The 18,082-nt window shown below is 27.4% G+C and overlaps 3 protein-coding genes and 1 non-coding gene across 6 annotated transcripts; 3 read left to right on the forward strand and 1 right to left on the reverse strand.

Moving 5' to 3' along the window:
* Positions 1 to 276: 276 nt before the first annotated feature.
* LOC127289647 (calcium release-activated calcium channel protein 1-like) lies at positions 277 to 3,346 on the forward strand. Its single transcript, XM_051317728.1, has 2 exons — positions 277 to 1,694; positions 2,706 to 3,346. Exons 1-2 carry the CDS (start codon positions 1,125 to 1,127, stop codon positions 3,195 to 3,197), a joined length of 1,062 nt encoding a protein of 353 aa, XP_051173685.1. The 5' UTR covers positions 277 to 1,124; the 3' UTR covers positions 3,198 to 3,346.
* Positions 3,347 to 5,812: 2,466 nt separating this feature from the next.
* On the reverse strand, positions 5,813 to 10,745 carry LOC127289630 (signal peptide peptidase-like 3). 3 transcript variants are annotated; one of them, XM_051317699.1, is made up of 7 exons: positions 10,381 to 10,745; positions 9,291 to 9,352; positions 8,376 to 8,518; positions 7,726 to 8,030; positions 7,306 to 7,649; positions 6,402 to 6,827; positions 5,813 to 6,309 (listed from the first exon to the last, which is right to left on the reverse strand). In XM_051317699.1, the coding sequence occupies exons 3-7, from the start codon at positions 8,402 to 8,404 to the stop codon at positions 6,241 to 6,243; spliced, it is 1,173 nt and encodes a 390-aa protein (XP_051173656.1). In that variant the 5' UTR covers positions 8,405 to 8,518; positions 9,291 to 9,352; positions 10,381 to 10,745; the 3' UTR covers positions 5,813 to 6,240. The 3 variants fall into 3 exon arrangements, with proteins under 3 accessions (XP_051173656.1, XP_051173673.1, XP_051173664.1); XM_051317716.1 differs by lacking the exon at positions 10,381 to 10,745 and adding an exon at positions 9,822 to 10,232; XM_051317707.1 differs by lacking the exon at positions 9,291 to 9,352.
* Positions 10,746 to 11,189: 444 nt separating this feature from the next.
* On the forward strand, positions 11,190 to 11,262 carry Trnak-cuu (transfer RNA lysine (anticodon CUU)). The gene has a single exon. It is a non-coding gene; the product is annotated as a tRNA-Lys (tRNA).
* A 416-nt stretch (positions 11,263 to 11,678) lies between these two features.
* On the forward strand, positions 11,679 to 17,039 carry LOC127289718 (14-3-3 protein epsilon). Its single transcript, XM_051317829.1, has 4 exons — positions 11,679 to 11,876; positions 14,492 to 14,798; positions 14,898 to 15,241; positions 15,568 to 17,039. Exons 1-4 carry the CDS (start codon positions 11,813 to 11,815, stop codon positions 15,621 to 15,623), a joined length of 771 nt encoding a protein of 256 aa, XP_051173786.1. The 5' UTR covers positions 11,679 to 11,812; the 3' UTR covers positions 15,624 to 17,039.
* The last annotated feature ends 1,043 nt before the right edge of the window (positions 17,040 to 18,082 follow it).

The following is an 18,082-nucleotide window of genomic DNA, read 5'->3' on the forward strand; positions in this document are numbered from 1 at the left end:
GAATTGATTTATTTTGCAAATAACGAAGATAAATCAACTTCTTGTTAAATTGATTGAAGAATTTAAAAAAAAAAAAATTTTATACCTATACTAACACTTTCTAACTGATAATGAGTAATTCTGATTATATAGAAGATGAGAAACAAAGATGATTAGATTAAGTCAGCATCATAGGACAACTATGGATAAATCACCTGTATAATTTTTCTCTAGGACAACTTTTCTGAAAGTGCATATTATGCACATCAAAATATACTTGCACATTTATTAACTTGTGTGCATATATAGTTAGTTATTATGTGTCCGATATGGCTTGAAGGCAATTAGTACTATTGTTATGATTCGAATAGGAATGGATACACTTTGCTGTAACGTCTCAGTTACTATCAAGAGTTCAGAGTCATCAGTTGACTTTTCTATATTTCACGCACGTTTCTTTTTTTTCCCTCTTTGCATCCTATAAATAAATTATATAAATAAACATTAATAACAAATTTTTATAAATATTACTTCAAGTGCGTCAATTAATTTTTTTTTTTAAAGTACAGTTTTTCGCGTTTAAAAACAATTCTTGTTTTACACAATGTTTAAACAAATGGATTTGTAATGTGTCGAAAAATTTATTTTTTAAATGTGTCACAAAAGTGACTTGCTTTTTAAAGGTGTTAAAAAAAATTAGCAGTTTCCTCAATTTGTTAAAGAAGAAATAAACTTGTGTTTTAAAAAACTGTTTATTTTTTTCAAGTGACGAAAAATGGAAAGAAAAAAATGAATCTCTCAATTGAAAAAATAAAAATTTAGTGAAGAAATATAATTAAAACAATGTAAAGGACCTAAAGTCATCACATTTTTTTTTCATTGAAAGCGGATCAGTTGCATCACGTTTCAACATTCTCAAAGGAGTCATTAGTTAACGGAAGAAGAATATTAGTCTTAAAAATGTCGAGGTAGTAAATCTGGATTGTGTAAAAATCTTATACTGAAGAGATGTAATGAAAAGACGATAAATAATATTTTAATACTAATTGAAATTTAAGCTGATAAATCAAATACTCTCATATTTATATTTCGCATTGGAAAAAAGAAAATATTCTTTATGAAATAGCAACGATATCTGAAAAAAAATGATGATTAACGACAATTTGGAGGTGGGTAGGGCAAATTTATTTTTTCTCAAGGAAGAAAAATCCTCAATTGAGAGAGAAGAAACGAGAGCTAATTTGAATTTAGGAGCCTCGGATGATCCACCAGGTAAATCGAGCAAGTCGACGCAAATAGATATTTCACAATCGACTTGGAAGACAACTTATGGCCAAAGATCAAGACCATTGTCAATGGGTCATTTATCTAGACAAACACAATATGTAGATTCAAATTATTCGGGTATTTCACCGGCTCAAAGTGAATTAATTCTTTCACCAAGAAATCGTCATCAAAATAGATATATAGCTGTTGATATGATGAAATTAATGTCAAATAATTCACAATCTGGAAATCATTTACCAATTAATAATCAAAATTGTAATTGTTGTTGTATGTGTAATAATGGTTCACATAAACAAAATGGATCTGGCCCCGATGCATTGGAAGATCAAAATGGACCAGAAGGTCTCTCATGGAGAAGATTGCATATGAGTAGAGCAAAACTTAAAGCCACTGCAACCACATCTGAACTTTTAAGTGGTTTTGCAATGGTGAGGAAGTATAACTGAAACAAAATAAATACATCAATTATTAAAAGTGACATTTAATTATAGCGGTGAAAATTGGTTTAATTCAAAAATGACAAATAATTCGATTCGGTAGTAAAAAAAAAAAAATTATTATGCATCGTGGACAATCAATTTTTAATAGATAATTATTAAACAATATAGATAATAATAAAAATATAAATTATATAAATAATCGAAAATATTATGAGATTCTCAGGTTTTTTTATTAATAGAAATTTTCTTTTTGAGAATTTTGTCTCTTTGTTGAAAAAAAAATATTTCCAGAAAATTACTAAAATAATTTTAATTTTTTTTTTTATATTTCCAAACTGTTTGTTTTTTTGAGAAAAGGAAAATTTATTTTCAAGTGAATTTTTGAAATTGATTTATGCAGCTGCTTTTTAATTTAAACTTCAAACATGTTTTCAATCATTTGTGCCTTAAAGCGCATCATCATTAAAGTCATGTATTTTTTTTTTCTTATAAATTCTATATCCGTAATAATAAACAAGAAGAATCATAAAAATAATAAGTTTTTTTTTTAATTTATCTGGAAATACTTTTTTTAAAATAAGTTTCTTAAAAAAAAAAACAATTTGAAAATACATTAAATTTCATGTTTATGATGAAGAATTAAAAAATTGTTTCTTAAAAAATTACAATTCTATTATAATAAATTGGCCATGAAGTCAACAAAAGTATAATAAAAGATTATTACAATTTTGAGAAGTAGTTTTATGATTCAGTCAATGAAAGAAGATAAGAGTCAGTTCTATTTGGAAATAATTCCACAATAATCCAGGATTACTTCTTTATTTAAAAAAAAAAAAAATTAAGAAAATTTCTATTATTAAAAAAAATGAGTTTTTCTAATTTAAGTTTTCACTCATAAATCTTTGAATTAACAAATTATTTTTGATAATTAAAGAATTAATAATAAAAACTTGGTAGTGGTGAAGAAAGGAAAGATTTTGATTTTTTATTAATTTTTAGGTGGCTATGGTAGAGTTGCAAATAAATGAGCCAACAGAAGTTCCTGAATGGCTATTCGTAATGTTTGCCGTCTGTACAACTGTACTAGTTTCTGTTCATATATTCGCATTAATGATAAGCACATATCTTCTGCCAAATGTAGAGGCAATTAGTAAACTTCAAGTCGCCAGTCTTGTTACGGAATCACCACACGAACGAATGAGAGGTTTTATTGAATTGGCCTGGGCATTTTCAACAGTATTAGGACTTTTTCTCTTTCTTGTTGAGGTCGCTATTTTGTGTTGGGTGAAATTTTGGGATTATTCATTTACTGCTGCTACAGCAAGTACTGTAATTGTGATACCTGTGCTCATTGTTTTTGTTGCATTTGCCGTTCATTTTTATCATTCATTGGTTGTTTATAAGTGCGAGACTTCTGTAACGGACATGAATGAATTAGAAAACATAAAAAGGAAGTTAGACAACGTGACGATCAATCAAAGTAGTGTGTAAATAAATCCAATGCCAATTTTCTTGATTCATAATAGTATACAAAAATTTTTTCTTAAGACTTTTTGTCCTATAGGCGTTTTGACGGAATAATTATATTTTATACATTAATTTCAATAAGTTTAATAAAAAAAAAATTAATAAAATGACAATATATTGCATTTTTAGTCTAGTAATAAGTAACTATATTTTTTCATTATTAATAAATAATGCTCGTTAAAAATTAGAATAGTCAAAAAAAAAAATCTCATGAATACATGAGTAGATAAATAAAGGTTGTCCTAAATGACTGTAAACTGTGATAAATTTACTTTTTCTTTATTTGTATTTTTAATTAAGCTTAAATAACACACATACACACGAGGTGAAAAAATGTTTGAAAGCCTTCACGCAGTCAATAAAAAAAAAGATAAGATAACAAACAGAAAAGAATTTTTTTTTTGTTTAAATGAAACAATAGTTTTGCATAAAAATTCTTTTAAATAAATATACTAAGCTCAATTAAAATGGGGAAGGTAATATTTTTTTTTTAGATTTATGTATATGATAAAAGAAATAATAATAACAGTCTACTAAAAAGAAAGATGAAATAAAATATAAATTTTGTCATCGTGAGGAATCATCGTTTATTGTACAATGTTTTTTTCAGTTCTACTATTTTAATCTGCAATCTAGATATAGATTTGTATTACAGAACTCTATGTTATTTCGTTAATTATTATAATGAAATGCCAGTTTTTTTGTTTGTTTGTAAGATACAAACTTCTTGTACAAAAGTTAAATTTCACCTCTTAACTGTGAATGTACAAAAAAAAAAAAAAAATGTTATTTGTATCGAACAGTCTTTTCCAAATAAATCTATTAAAAATAATAGTATAAAACAATATATCCTTTAACTAATGTATATAGTAAAAGTTATTTCATAATAATAAATTATTATTATTAATAATTTAATTTTTGTTCACATTAACTTACTGAATAGTTAATTATATACGTTTAACAAGACATTTTTCAATGAAAATAAAAAATTTTTTTTTCTACATTTTTTTGTATTATAATATTTAAATTTAATTTTACCATAATTTTGAAAAAAAATGTCTATATAATTAAATTCTCTTTTTTTTTAATATTTTTTCTTATTTTTAATAATTTAATTAATTTTTTTTGTTCATTAATTCTTGCATATGTAAAAAAATAAAAATGAAAGAGGCGGGGAAAAATCGCTTGTGCTATGGACGGGCAGGCATTGCATTGGGAAGAAACTTATCGAAATCAGTAGAATATCTACAATTAATAGAGACTTAAAATCTAATCTTACATTTTTATATCTTGAAATATCTTTTTCACATAATTTAATCGTTTTAACTTGAATGATATAATTTTTTTTTTTTTAAATCATTGCATTTTTCAAAAAAATTTATCGCTTGCAAGTCTAGTGCAGACAATGATTACTCGTGAATAAATTTACGATTCCAGTATATTGTAATATTATAATTGATCATATATAATGCATTAATATATAAAATGGTGATCAATTTATTATCGATCGAACACTTATAATAACTAAATATATTCATATTTAAATGAATTTGTTTTTTAACAGAATTCATTCTATCAATTGGCATTTTTTTTTTCTTTTTTTAATAATATTTTCAGTCTTACAATAAAAGCAAGTAAATTAAAATGTCAAAAGAATCCCATCCATAGCAAGAACTTTTTTTTAACAAGTTAAAAATTTTTTTTTTATATATTTTATGTAAATGAGTAATTCTCAGATTTTTGTGACTGTTATCAAGAACTTAATTCTTTGTCTTTAATGTAGAGTTTAATTCTTTAGCTTTAAGATAGGTAGAGATTTTATCTTTATAACGTAGAGCTTAAATTTTTTTTTATCTTTATAAGGTAGAACTTAACTCCACCTAGTAACTCTTTTTTTTTATCGAGAAATAAAGAGAAGCTCGACCTTTAGTAACTCTGCCTGCAGAAAACTGCAAATCCAAAATTTCAAATGATTTTTTTTGTTCATGTAGAAATAATAATGAATATATTTACACAAATATAACTTCGTATCAAACTAAAGCAAACTTTAAAATACGATCACAACCTAAATTTGCATTTACTGGATTAATCGTGTATTTCTTCGAGTAACATTTTTTTTTTTACAATCTTTTTGTTACCGGAAGTAAATCCTATGTTTTACGTACAATTGGGAGGGGGTGACAATCTGTTAATATAATAAATTAAAAAAAAATCTCCTGTATTTATATATCAATATATATATATATATAGACTAATAACAACTTTTAGAGTGGAGCATTTTAGAAAATAAGAGGATTTTAAAATTAAACACGATCATTTACAAGCGGAATTATTTTTCAAATTGGTAACATATCCACAAAATTTCCATCATTGTTCGCAATCGTGCTTTGACGATAATATTCTTTTAGATGTTACTTTTGTACATAGTTCCTTTTTTTTATCTTTTGTTTTTAAAAACTTTTATGATCGCATAAAACTGTAAATATTCAACAAGGTTTTAAACCCGAAATTTTTTCTCTTAATTTCTATACAACTAGAATAAAAGGAATTAACAAGCATTTGAAAAATTTCCAATAATCTTAAAATTCGTATTAAGAATACGATATGATTCTTATATCGTTTATTTATATGAAATAATTCCTTATATCAGATTGCAATTCCTATATAAATAATTTTGTTCGTTTCTTTAAATGCCAACACATTTTTTGTTACTCCACTCTCTTTTTTTAACAAGCTATATGTTAAATTAAATAAATCACTGAATAATAATAATATTAATAATAATAATAATAATAATATAATATATGCCTATAGTTACATACAGTCCTTGTTCATTTTTCTGTTGATGTGAATTACGTTAACATCTTAATGACGAGAATAAAAAAATGTCTCATCTATAATGAAACGACAGGTTTACTTACGTAGAAATGATACTGATGTGAAAAATGAATGAGATGCTTTATAAGAACATGTCCAATAGAAATTGCGAGAATGCATTAGAGAGCTGTCAAACCTCCATATGTTTTGTTGGTACTTGAGATATGAAAGGTTCACTCCACATTCGACGTAAATCACCCTAAAAATTAATTGATAATAATTTTCATTGGAATTTTTTTTTTTTTTTTTTTTTTTGTTATTTCGTATAATATAAATGTGAATGAAAATTACCTTTAAATATGCCATTGTTAATAATGGCAATAGTGTAAAGGGCACGAGGTACAATAAGGCAGGCTGTGCAGCTTTGAACACCTCGGAGCTGACTGTGGCAGTAAGTAGACCGAGAAAATAACCAATGAGAGAGCAATGGAAGTAGCTGATGCGACTAAGATGTCGAGGTGGAGGTACGCCCGCTTCGCAACCACCGGGTATTAATTGTGTTTTTTTATATGCATCGTATCGTAATACAAAGCAAAGTAAAAGTCCTGGCATTACAACATCACCAAGACCCAACATGGAAAAATGTCCCGATTGATGCATCGATGGAAAAACTAATTTTCCAGGTAATGAGAGCTTTGGTGCTTCTCGCGCAACACTTCCCAAGTGAAATCTCCTAGCAACTAGACCCACTGGATTATCCGCCGGACGTGTAGCTACCTGTGAAAATTCAATTTAACCAGTTTGAATTTCAAATAGCAAGAGATGATTGATTTTAATGAAACTGGCAAAGATGATATTCATCTTGAAACGAACAAAATTTTTGCATTTTTAATAAATTTTCTTTTTCAGGGTGTCTAACGGTTAGGGAAAATGAGGGAAATTTCTGTAAATTTCTACAAAAATTAAAATTTTTTGTGAATTGAAAAATTTTTTAATCTAAAAAAACTTGAATGGTTTTTATTACCATTTGTTACTACCATTAGAAATTAATTTATTGTTAAATATGTCAGTAACCAAATGTCCAAAGAAAGCAGAAATAAGGTTATTAAAAAGTCAGGGAAAAATCAAAAAATATCAGGGAGGAGTCATGGAAAAGTCAGGGAATTTTTTTTCTCAATCCTTATTAGACATCCTGTTTTTGAAAATATATAAAAATGAAAAATTTTGTTCATTAGATGAATTCATGTTTTATTACCTTAACCATAACGTTTGTGCTGAATATATAAGATGAAAAAAAGACCCAAAAGACATCGTATATTAAAAGTCCTGTAAGAAGCAACGTGGAAACCTTGAGACTAGGGAGACGGACGAAAGCTATAAATGCAACACAGAGACCCATTCCCATAGCATCCATGAGTAACCAATGACCAGTCAATACCCATATGCAAACTATGCTGACGCTCAATGAAAATGATAATAACTCTGCTCCTGTAAACCTTCCACAGACTCCAAATGATATTTTATTACCGTCTGAACAGGGACGAATAATGTACTGACACATTGGTAAAAGAAGAAATGCCAATGCAACAGTGGCTATAACTGAAAAGAAAAAAAAATTAATTTGATATATTCTATGAAATTTTTCATTTTTAAACAACAAAATTAAAAGACTTACTGGCTGTGCAAATTGCAAACAGCATTTGCATACTGTCAAAAAAGAAAAACATGACAAGCAACGATATGGAAGCACCAAGAGGTAGACAAAGAGCGTGCATTGTATCCAATGTCTGCACACTTCCCCCTGTATTTTCCCCATTTCCAGTGCTTGGAATACCAGATAAAAGATTATTTCTCTCTTTTTCCTTTTCCCTTTCTCTTGCTTCTTGTTCCATATTTAGAGATCGAAAACTGCCATAAACAATTAGCAGTATCGATATTAAAAAAGTGGATACCCTGGACGAGTCCATTATAGAATAAGCCCTAAAACAAAAAATTAATTCAGTCAATTCTTCAATTCAATCTCATTAATTATTTTAATAATTAATTAATTCAATCTCATACATTTTATTATTATTCTACCGTGCAAAGGAAAAAGAAATTCTGTATTTTTAAAAATCTTCTGAGTGGACAGGATTTGCAAAGTCGAATATTATTATTATTATTATTATTATTATTTAACGCTTACAAAGAATATAATTTCTGTCCTTGACAGAATTAAATTGCCAAACAACGTCAAACATTTTGCAAAATTACACCAAAGATTTGAATGTTAATTTTTTTTTGTAAAGCTTTTAAAAATAATCTTTCATATATCTTAAAACCTACCACTGGTAATCCACTTGATTGGTGGCCATGATTAGATAACTCCTGGCCGTTGCAGGTGATGTTATACTAGGATGTGGAGCGACATTTAGATGCCTTTTATTGCACTCCTGATAACCAGCATTTGAGATCACCTGCAGTCACAGCTGTAAATTAAAAGAAAAAAAAATTCATTCATTATCGTAATGAGGTTTTTTTTTTCTGAATTATTGATATATTGAAAATTGTTAATAATTTCCCCAAACATTTTTTAATTTATAAAAATATATCCTTTTATAATATTAAAACTTTTTAAATTCGCGCTTTTATCAGAACATTATTTTTAATTTATATAATTATAATATATAATTATCCTCCTTTTGCTAAATATTTTTTTCAAATCGTTCTTGTTTATAATTTATTTAGAAGTTACTGATAACAGTGCTTTCAGAAAAAAAAAAAAATACATATACTATATACAATATTTGAATCACATTTTGCGATACTGGATATATGTTACGTAAATCTATTTTCATAATGTGAGAAAATAACTTGTAACACGCCTTAATATAATAAACGATGAGAGAATTATTTGCATGTTGTATATACACTCGCCTTTTGTAATTTATTGGAAATATTTAAAGCAAAGTTAATGAAAAAAAAAAAAATTTATAAAAAGGTATATTATTATTGTATTATAAAAAAATTTCGTGATTTTTCTAAAAATACTTTCTTCACTTTCAAATATCAATAAATCTTGAAGTAAAAGATTAAATTAAAAATCACCTATTTCTGGATCATAAGTATAAAAAAAAAATTTTTTTTTTTTGATAAAAAATTTTGTAAAATAATAAATATTAATAAATTTCTGCTTCAAGATAAATACAAAAAATATATATATATAGTATCAAAATTAAAATTATAAATTAAATAAAATACCTTTTTGTAGTAAACATATTAATTTGGAAAGTAATTTGGACGTCTTAAACTTCGGTCACCATCTGAATTTGAGATAAAAATTAATTAACGTGTGTTTAAAACATTTATATTTGGAGCACAATTTACATCTCAACTCGTTTCTTATATTAAGAATGTTGCGTTAGCCATAATTATATATGCAACTTTAATTCTCTTTAAATACCATCTTTAATACAATGCCTTGAGAAGTAAGAGTGCATGAAACTAGAACTGAAATGTCTAAATTTTTACATAACACTATTTTTAAAAATCAAATCTTGACCTGCACACTTTATACGCAATATATTCACACATTTTATTTCCCAAAGAAAGGAAAAAAAAAAAAAACAATTAGAAAGTGAACTAGACCACTTTCATTCACTGCACAATTAAGAAAATTATCTCAATAAATTTTTTTTTTTGAGAATTCTTATCACATTATTAAATTAGTAATTGTAATTAAATCAACAGTTGTTTTTATTTGGCAGTTTTAAATTAAATTCGAAAAAATACCTGTCAATATTATTAGGTCGTAATTTTTTTTTTATGAATTCTAGTTATATCCAAGCCTCCAATGTTTTTTTTTATTAGAATAGAATCTTGAAATTGATTTGTATTTCATGGTGATGAAAATCGATCGTAGATGAAAAACAGTTTTAACCGCACTGACAAGCATAATCGAATTCCACTTGTTTCATAATTATTACTTTTAAAAGAGTATAAACAATTAGCAAAAAGGTAGAAAATCAAAGCGAAACAATGTAGATTACATTCGCTCAAAAGAGAAATTCCAGAGTGCATTCATGCGTAACATTTAGAGTTTTTTTGCATTTAATATAATGCGTCAAATAAATTTTGAAATTTTAATGTTGAGAATTAATAATTTAAAGTGTCAGAAATTTTTAATGGATGGCTAAAGTAGTTAAAAATGGTTTTAAAAAAGAGAGGATCACCATTTTGGTAAACAGAGAGGTCACGTGACTGGCCTCTAGCTCTAAAGACTAAAACTACCGTATTCTCAAATGAATTCTCTTTCAATTTTATTGTTTTTTAAAAAAAAAAAACAACTTACCTGGTTTCTCCGAAGTTTCGTTTCCTCCTAAGCTCTTTCATTATCTTATGAATCCATTAATCGCCTGTGTACAGGTGACAAGTGACAGGAAAAGCAGAAAAAGATGGATTATTTCTTAACGTGAGATCGGTCAACTAACTGGTCAGGTTCGTGGTGCTTGACAGAAACTGCGTCTGCGAAGTCTCCCAGACAAAAATTAATGTACTCGGTGTTCCATTAAAAAAAATTCCATGAACTGGCTAATTCAACGAAATCTTCCATTATTACTTAAATGATTGTTACTTTCAATTTCAAAATTTATTTTTCTTTCTTTAAACAGAGCGAAATGATTATTTTGTTTTGAGAATATTGTCTGGAAACAATAGCGCTCAGGAGCGTAGCTATATAAAATAATTTCTTGGTCATTAAAATGAAAGGACAAAAGATAAATATATTTTTAAAAAGAAAATCTTTTATTAAAATTTTTTAATTAATTTTAAATAAAAAATATTCTTTAAAATTATTTTTTTTTAAATATTTTTTTCTACACATTATTGACTTTAGTTTTCTTTGTTCTTTGAAATCTTATAAACAGGGTTCTTAAACAAATTGAAAACATACGGTATTGTCTGGATCATTCATTCTACTATAGGGTGTGTTAAAGTAAATCATTATGGACAAATTCTGAAAATTTTTTCAAATTTAATGCCAATTATAAAATAGTGTGAGGACTTTTAATGAAAAATGTTTATTTTAATATATAATTTAAACAAAAAATATTATTATTTTAATCGAAGAGTGTAGAGAAGATTTTCGAAAAATCTTTCATTGCCCGGCTAGCTCAGTCGGTAGAGCATGAGACTCTTAATCTCAGGGTCGTGGGTTCGAGCCCCACGTTGGGCGAAATTTTTTTGAAAAATTTAATCGTATTTTTTTAATTTTATCAAATTTTTTTTATTAATTATGTTTACGTTGACTTATATCTCCTCTAGGGCAACAAAACGTAGTTTCCATAGTCCCCAACAAGTTAAATTAACTTTATAATCATTTTTTTCTTTTTCTCAATTATAGTTTTAAATGGAAATTAAAAAAATATTTATTTTTTAATTTTTGTCATATTTAATTAATAATATTTACAAAAGTAATTAACAATAATTGTAATATTATATTTGTAATTTTAATGACTTTGAGAAAAAAAAGTATTGATTAATCTTGTAGACATTGATTTTATGAAATTTTGAAATTGCGCGCGCTTTATTTTCGTGACGTCACGCGCATTAATCTGAAGAACGGAGCGTATGCGCGAGGGACTGCTTTCGGCGGGCGCCGCCATCTTTGGCAGTTTGCTAGCGGCGATCTGACGAAGTGTCTGTGTTTCGGATATACGCGTATCTGGTGTGAATTCTCATATCTCATCCGTTTTTATCCTTAAAAAAATCCGTGTGCATCCAGGATGTCGGAACGGGACGACAATGTTTACAAAGCAAAGCTTGCTGAACAGGCTGAACGCTACGATGGTGAGTTGATATTTTTTGGAAAAATTGGTTCCTACCGCTCCTTGAAAAATCTGAAATCGGTGGTGTATCCACTTGGCTGTAAAAGTGTCTCATTGAACGCTTCATTTTAATCGCTCAAGCCAATTTTTCACCGCGTCACATTTACAACGTTTTTTTATTTAAATATAATTGTGTTATCTGTCAAAATTTATAGTGAAACGTCAAATTTTGACTGATGAGATGCCGGTCGGTGTTTCGTCTTCGGAAGCGACCCTCCCTTTTTCCAAGCTTGCCCGGAGAATTTCCATTCATCTGGAATTTTTTTGACTTCAATCTTAAACTCTTGACTTTCTGTCTTGTTTATTAATAAGATTCTTGAATTGTGAATATTATAAGGATAGACGCATCTTAAATTCAGTGTTGCTAAGCGTTTTGAACCGGATCCCAATGAACCTTTCATATTAGTCTTCGCATTGAAATGACGCATAGACACGACACCCACCGATCGCCAGCATACTACGTACCTACCTACGTAGTAACGTGCTCTCTTGCAGCCCCTGGCCTTGAATGCGTTAAAGAAATCGGCTTCATGAAAAATAATCATCTTTCAGAAATTTTTACTTTTTACTTTCGTTAAAAGGACGCTCTTTTTATCCTACTTTTTCATCAAAATTAATCTCTAATGTGATTTTTTTCACTATCGCTTCTTATTTCATTTGCATTCATAAATAGTAACGCCGATTTCCAATGTATTTTACTGCGTCACGTGACTGACACATAATTTTTAAACGACTGTCATATTATCTACGCTGTAAGACACTGCAAAAAAAAAAAAAAAAATTCACGCTCACATTCCTCGTTTACACTAGTTTCCACTCCTTTTCTTCTTTTGCGTCATCCGATTATCCAAATTGTTTTGCAATGTTGCTTTTTTATTAGGCAAATAATTATTCAAAAAACAGGTGTATTTTTCAAGACTTGAAAAAATATTTTATTCACAACCTTTTTGAGTATTGAAAAATGTTTTATAAAATTATTTTCAATGTGATTTTTTTTTTTTATAAATATTATTAATTATTTAACGTTTGCCGTAAACTTCGTACTTTATATAGTTTCTTTAAATAAATAAAAATTTTAACTCGATAAAATAAATGTAACTTAAAAATTTGTATCTTATAGAGAAAATATTTTTTTTTTTGGAAATTAAATAGAAAACAATGTGATTGGATTGATTGAATAGAGAAGTAAAAAATATTTCTGAAATTAAGATATATATTTTATGATTTAAAAAATATATATGTATAAAAAAAGATTAAGTAGGAATGTCATAATCAAGAACGCACATAATGACTATTACTTTTTATCAGGGTTTTTATTAATGGGAAATCAGGTGTATTTAATCAAACAATTGTTACTATTTGTATAATTGTGGTGGTAGGTGTTAAAAGTAGGGGTTTAAATTTGAGGGTTGCAAAAGCAGGCGAAGGGTGAGCTCGGTTAGAGGGTGAGAGAAGGAAGGGAGGTCATAGCTGAAGGAAAGTATTGATCTGCGTCCGCTATCCTCTGTTCCTGTACACTTAAGCTTCTATACTCGATTTACACTAATTTTCAGTGACATTATTTAAATTTTATAAATTTGTTATTCACTCGATTTTTTATTGTACTGCTTTTTTTCACTATAATTATAACAATGCGAATATCAATAAAGAAACATCAATTGTAAAACTAAAAATTCGTTTTTATTTTATTTATTATTTATTTTTTTTTTTTAATTTTTTGCTTTAAACAAGTTTAAATAAAATATATTTTATATTTAATTTGAAGCATTCAGTGAGATAATTAAAAAATTATCACATGTTGTATTCACATTTATTGTATTTTAATTATGTAATTTTGTGATTGAATAAAGTTTTAAGCACTTTGTAAATTATCGTACATTTTAAACATGACACAAATTGCTTTTCGTTTCTCTTAAAACACAATTTTCACTTGACTGTATTTTGAAGAGTGATTTTTAAATTAATTATTAAATGTAATTTTAATTAGTGCAAGCAACTTTGAATCTTGTCTAAATATAATAATATAGCTCAAATTTTTGTTTCATAAATTAAGTAAAAATTCTGTTTTTCAATGTTCAGTCATTAAAAAATTTTAGACATTTTAAAGGAGGAAAATATTTTTCATATCTAAATTATTATAAAAATGAAAGTATTTTGATTTACTAATTAATCATTACTGTATTTATTTGATAATTTTGAAATTAAATTTTAGAATTTTAAATATTATTGAAAAGTGAATTAAGGAAAATTAAAAAGAAAATATTTTTATGACTAACAATGACGATATTTTACATCGAACATAACATTTTCATGGCTATTTTTATTTCCCGATGAGAGGGAGGGTTGCAATATATTGTCACCTCACTTTCGCCTTTGCACTTTATATGCAAATAAAGTTTATATATTTATTTAAATAATTTAAAGGTGAGTAATTTCACATGAGAAATCAATAAAAGTCTCAAAAAAAATTTAATTTAAATGAAAGCTTAGTTACTTTTATATTTCTCATTGGAATCAATGATTTTTGGAATTTTTAAGAATTAAATTGATGAATCTTTTCTTCTTTTTTTATTGTAGAAATGGTGGAGGCAATGAAGAAAGTAGCTTCACTAAATGTTGAACTTACTGTTGAGGAAAGGAATTTATTATCAGTCGCGTACAAAAATGTAATTGGTGCGAGGAGAGCATCATGGCGAATAATTTCAAGTATCGAACAGAAAGAAGAGAACAAAGGAGCAGAAGAGAAATTGGAAATGATTCGGCAGTACCGATCCCAGGTAGAAAAGGAGCTTAGAGATATATGTGCTGATATTCTTGGAGTTTTGGAGAAGCACTTAATCCCATGTGCGACAACGGGCGAATCCAAAGTTTTCTATTATAAAATGTAAGTATTTATTTATTTATTTATTTATTTTTTTTTATGAAATGTAACTTTTTTTTTATTAATTAAAAATTTTTTTTCTTTTCCGTTTTTGTAAAATAGGAAGGGAGACTATCATCGTTATTTGGCTGAGTTTGCGATTGGCAATGATAGGAAGGACGCAGCGGAAAATTCTCTTGTTGCTTATAAAGCAGCAAGTGATATCGCGATGACGGATTTGCCACCGACTCATCCAATTCGTCTAGGACTAGCGCTCAATTTCTCTGTGTTCTACTATGAAATTTTGAACAGTCCTGATAGAGCGTGTCGCTTAGCAAAGGCTGCTTTTGACGATGCGATTGCGGAACTCGACACCCTTTCTGAAGAGAGTTATAAAGATTCCACCCTTATTATGCAATTGCTCAGGGACAATCTTACCTTATGGACCTCGGATATGCAGTTAGATGGTTAGTTGTATTGAATTTTTTTTTTTTTTTTTTACAATCCTTTTTCTATTTTTATTTATTAGTCATTAGTAATTTTAATAATTAAAAATTCGCGTTTAAAAAGAGTTTTACGATTTAGAATCCTTACCTGAAGATGCAGCTGCTGATGAAAATCGTGGTACTGCCATTACCGTTGACTCTTAAATTTAGTAAGACTCCTATCCTTAAATTTATCCTTTGTGTCCCTTCAATAATAATAAAATTAGATTTTTTTAATTTCAATTATCACATATATATATTTTCTTTTATTAACAATATGGAAACTGATTTGATTGAATGACCAACAGGTGAAGGCGAACAGAAAGAACAGTTGCAAGATGTGGAAGATCCGGATGTATCGTAACTTTAGCTGCAGTGAGTGTTATTTGCGTATACAAATGAAACACAAGAAAAACAAACTCTTAATAACGTTTAAGCAAAAGAAAACAATTGAGCAGGTGGGAGGTCGGGGTGGGGAGGGAAGGTTTTTAGCAATTGCGTGACCCTATGTACGCACGTACGGTTACTCCAAAAACAAAAATACAAAAAAAAAAAGTAATAATAAAAAAAAATCATCCAATCACATGTTGAGTTATGGAGCACGCAACAAGAAAATAAAAATCAAGTAATTTAAAAACAAAAAAAAAAAAAAACGACACGCACCCTGCGAAATAGTGAGATTGCAAGCATTTAGTGAGGCAATTTTTATAATTGTCAATAAAAAAAAACGCATCGGAGGATTTGCATCGCGTATGTCCGAATTAAAATTCTTGAACGGCTGCATTTCTTATTTATAATGAAACATAAAAAAAAAACTTCGGATAATTCTCTAATCTTAACTGAATCAGTGGGAGTCGTCGAACATTTAAATGACATCATCGATTCAACGTTTTTTTTTTCTTAGGGTTAAAAATTCCTTTTATGTATTTTTAGAACTTTTATGAGCTACATAAAAAAAATTAGTGCAAGTATTTTGCTGCGGTGAAAACGATGTCATGTCGTCGAATTCGCATTCTCTTTTTTCTTTTTTTTTATATTATATATATATAATGTGCATAGATTGTCAGTACTTTATCACCAGTATTTCTTAAGTCGCGAATAAACAAAACAAAAAAAACAAAAAAAAAATAAGCGTATCACATCTACGATCGATATCCTATGTGTAATTTCTTTTCACTAAACAAAATCTTTATAATAATTGGTTCAACGACACAGTTTTAGAAAAACAAAACATATTTCCCCCTCCTCGAATAGTCTTCCTGCTGCTTGATTACAGGTTATTGTATTCTGCTTCACATATATATTTATATATAAATGTTTCCATTATATTTCGAGTAATATTTTATCAGGTTTTTTGCCGTTGACGCATGTTTGTATGAGACCAAGATAGAATGAAAAAAAAAAAAATAACTGACAGAACTGACTTTTAGATAATCGATTTTAAAAAAAAAATCCTTTTTCTTTTTTGTGAAAGAAAGTACAGTAATCTGAGATAAATTCAGGAGCTAAGGAAGATAAAAAAAGAGCTTCGTAAGATTTTTATGCTTCTCAAAAGTTTTTTTTTTTTTATATTTTTGGAAGCGGTGATGTTCGAATCGATTTAGAAAATGTCAAAGGAAACCTTTCGTCGTTGAAAATCAACTTCTTGTAGAATTGTATTGATACCAAAACTTAGCATGTTAGTTGACCTGTAACGAGAATGTACGTTTGCATACGTCTTTTATGTAAACTGTATCGGTAGCTGTGGTACGAGAAATGACAGAATAAATGGCTCTCTGTACTCTGGTTTGTTCTCTCTCTTCTATTTTCATTATTGAACTCTGAAATTTACGAATACCTATTATTTTTTCAATTCGAACAATTTTACTTTTGAAAATTTTATTTTCAAATCAAGACAATATCTGTAGATTTCCTTTTCTACGAAAGCTATCAAAAAAAATTTTTTTTTTTTTAAACGCGACTATAACGTAAAGCGTATATCAAGTTTCAATTGCTTAAAAAAAATGAAACAAATACAATTGCGGAATTGACAATTTATTTAACACATTGAGTGACTCGTTGTATTCGAATTTTAACTCTGGATTACGCGTGCAAGCTTCATGAATTGCCTCCTGCGCATGCTCAATATAATCAATTATTATCGAAATTTATTATAATAATTAAATTACAAAAATTTACGAAATTACTGAAATTTGTTAATGAAAACCATAATTTTTTTTTAATGTATAAAATCTATTTATTATTTAAAAAAGCTAAAAACTTGTTCAATCAAATTTAATGACAATCAATTTGGGTTTTTTTTTTCTTTTTTTTAAATCGTATTAAATTATGTAATTACTCGAATTTGTTGATAAATTTTATTGAATCACTAAAATTTATTAACAAAATATCTAAGTAATTTGTAAAAGATTTTCATTTAATCTAAATATATGTTTATTTTGTTACTAAACTTGATCAATAAAATTAATTCGTGAAAATTGAATGAAAATATTTGAAAGATTACTTTTTTTTTTTATTATTACAGCAAGAAACTTGACCCTACACACCCTGATCAAATGCGTGATTTTCATCGGCAAATTTGAAAATTTTGAGACTGAGATCAAATAATGCGAGATAATAATAATAATAAAAAAAATAATAATAATCGAGTATGCGAAGAGGCGAGTGCAAAGCGTTACATAAAATATTAAACTGTGTCGCGTGCCCCTGCATTTAAGTATTATATCAGTAATATTGATAATTACATTTAAAAAAAAAAACAAAAACAACTATATTACAAAGAATTAAAATAACATTGAATAAAATATTAATAATATTATGAGT

The sequence above is a fragment of the Leptopilina boulardi genome, unplaced genomic scaffold (assembly GCF_019393585.1).
Source record: "Leptopilina boulardi isolate dan_hultmark-lab unplaced genomic scaffold, ZJU_Lbou_2.1 LbouV2_123, whole genome shotgun sequence".
NCBI classification, from domain to species: Eukaryota; Metazoa; Arthropoda; class Insecta; order Hymenoptera; family Figitidae; genus Leptopilina; species Leptopilina boulardi.

Excerpts from the sequence above, each read along its gene's own strand:
- LOC127289647 (XM_051317728.1), top strand. The coding sequence starts at position 1,125 with ATGATGATTAACGACAATTTGGAGGTGGGTAGGGCAAATTTATTTTTT. Across the intron at positions 1,695-2,705 it reads TTTTAAGTGGTTTTGCAATG|GTGGCTATGGTAGAGTTGCA; the intron begins GTGAGGAAGTAT and ends ATTAATTTTTAG.
- LOC127289630 (XM_051317707.1), bottom strand. The coding sequence starts at position 8,404 with ATGGCCACCAATCAAGTGGATTACCAGTG. Across the intron at positions 6,828-7,305 it reads GCACAAACGTTATGGTTAAG|GTAGCTACACGTCCGGCGGA; the intron begins GTAATAAAACAT and ends GAATTTTCACAG. Across the intron at positions 6,310-6,401 it reads TAACAATGGCATATTTAAAG|GGTGATTTACGTCGAATGTG; the intron begins GTAATTTTCATT and ends ATTAATTTTTAG.
- LOC127289718 (XM_051317829.1), top strand. The coding sequence starts at position 11,813 with ATGTCGGAACGGGACGACAATGTTTACAAAGCAAAGCTTGCTGAACAG. Across the intron at positions 11,877-14,491 it reads ACAGGCTGAACGCTACGATG|AAATGGTGGAGGCAATGAAG; the intron begins GTGAGTTGATAT and ends TTTTTATTGTAG. Across the intron at positions 14,799-14,897 it reads AAAGTTTTCTATTATAAAAT|GAAGGGAGACTATCATCGTT; the intron begins GTAAGTATTTAT and ends TTTGTAAAATAG.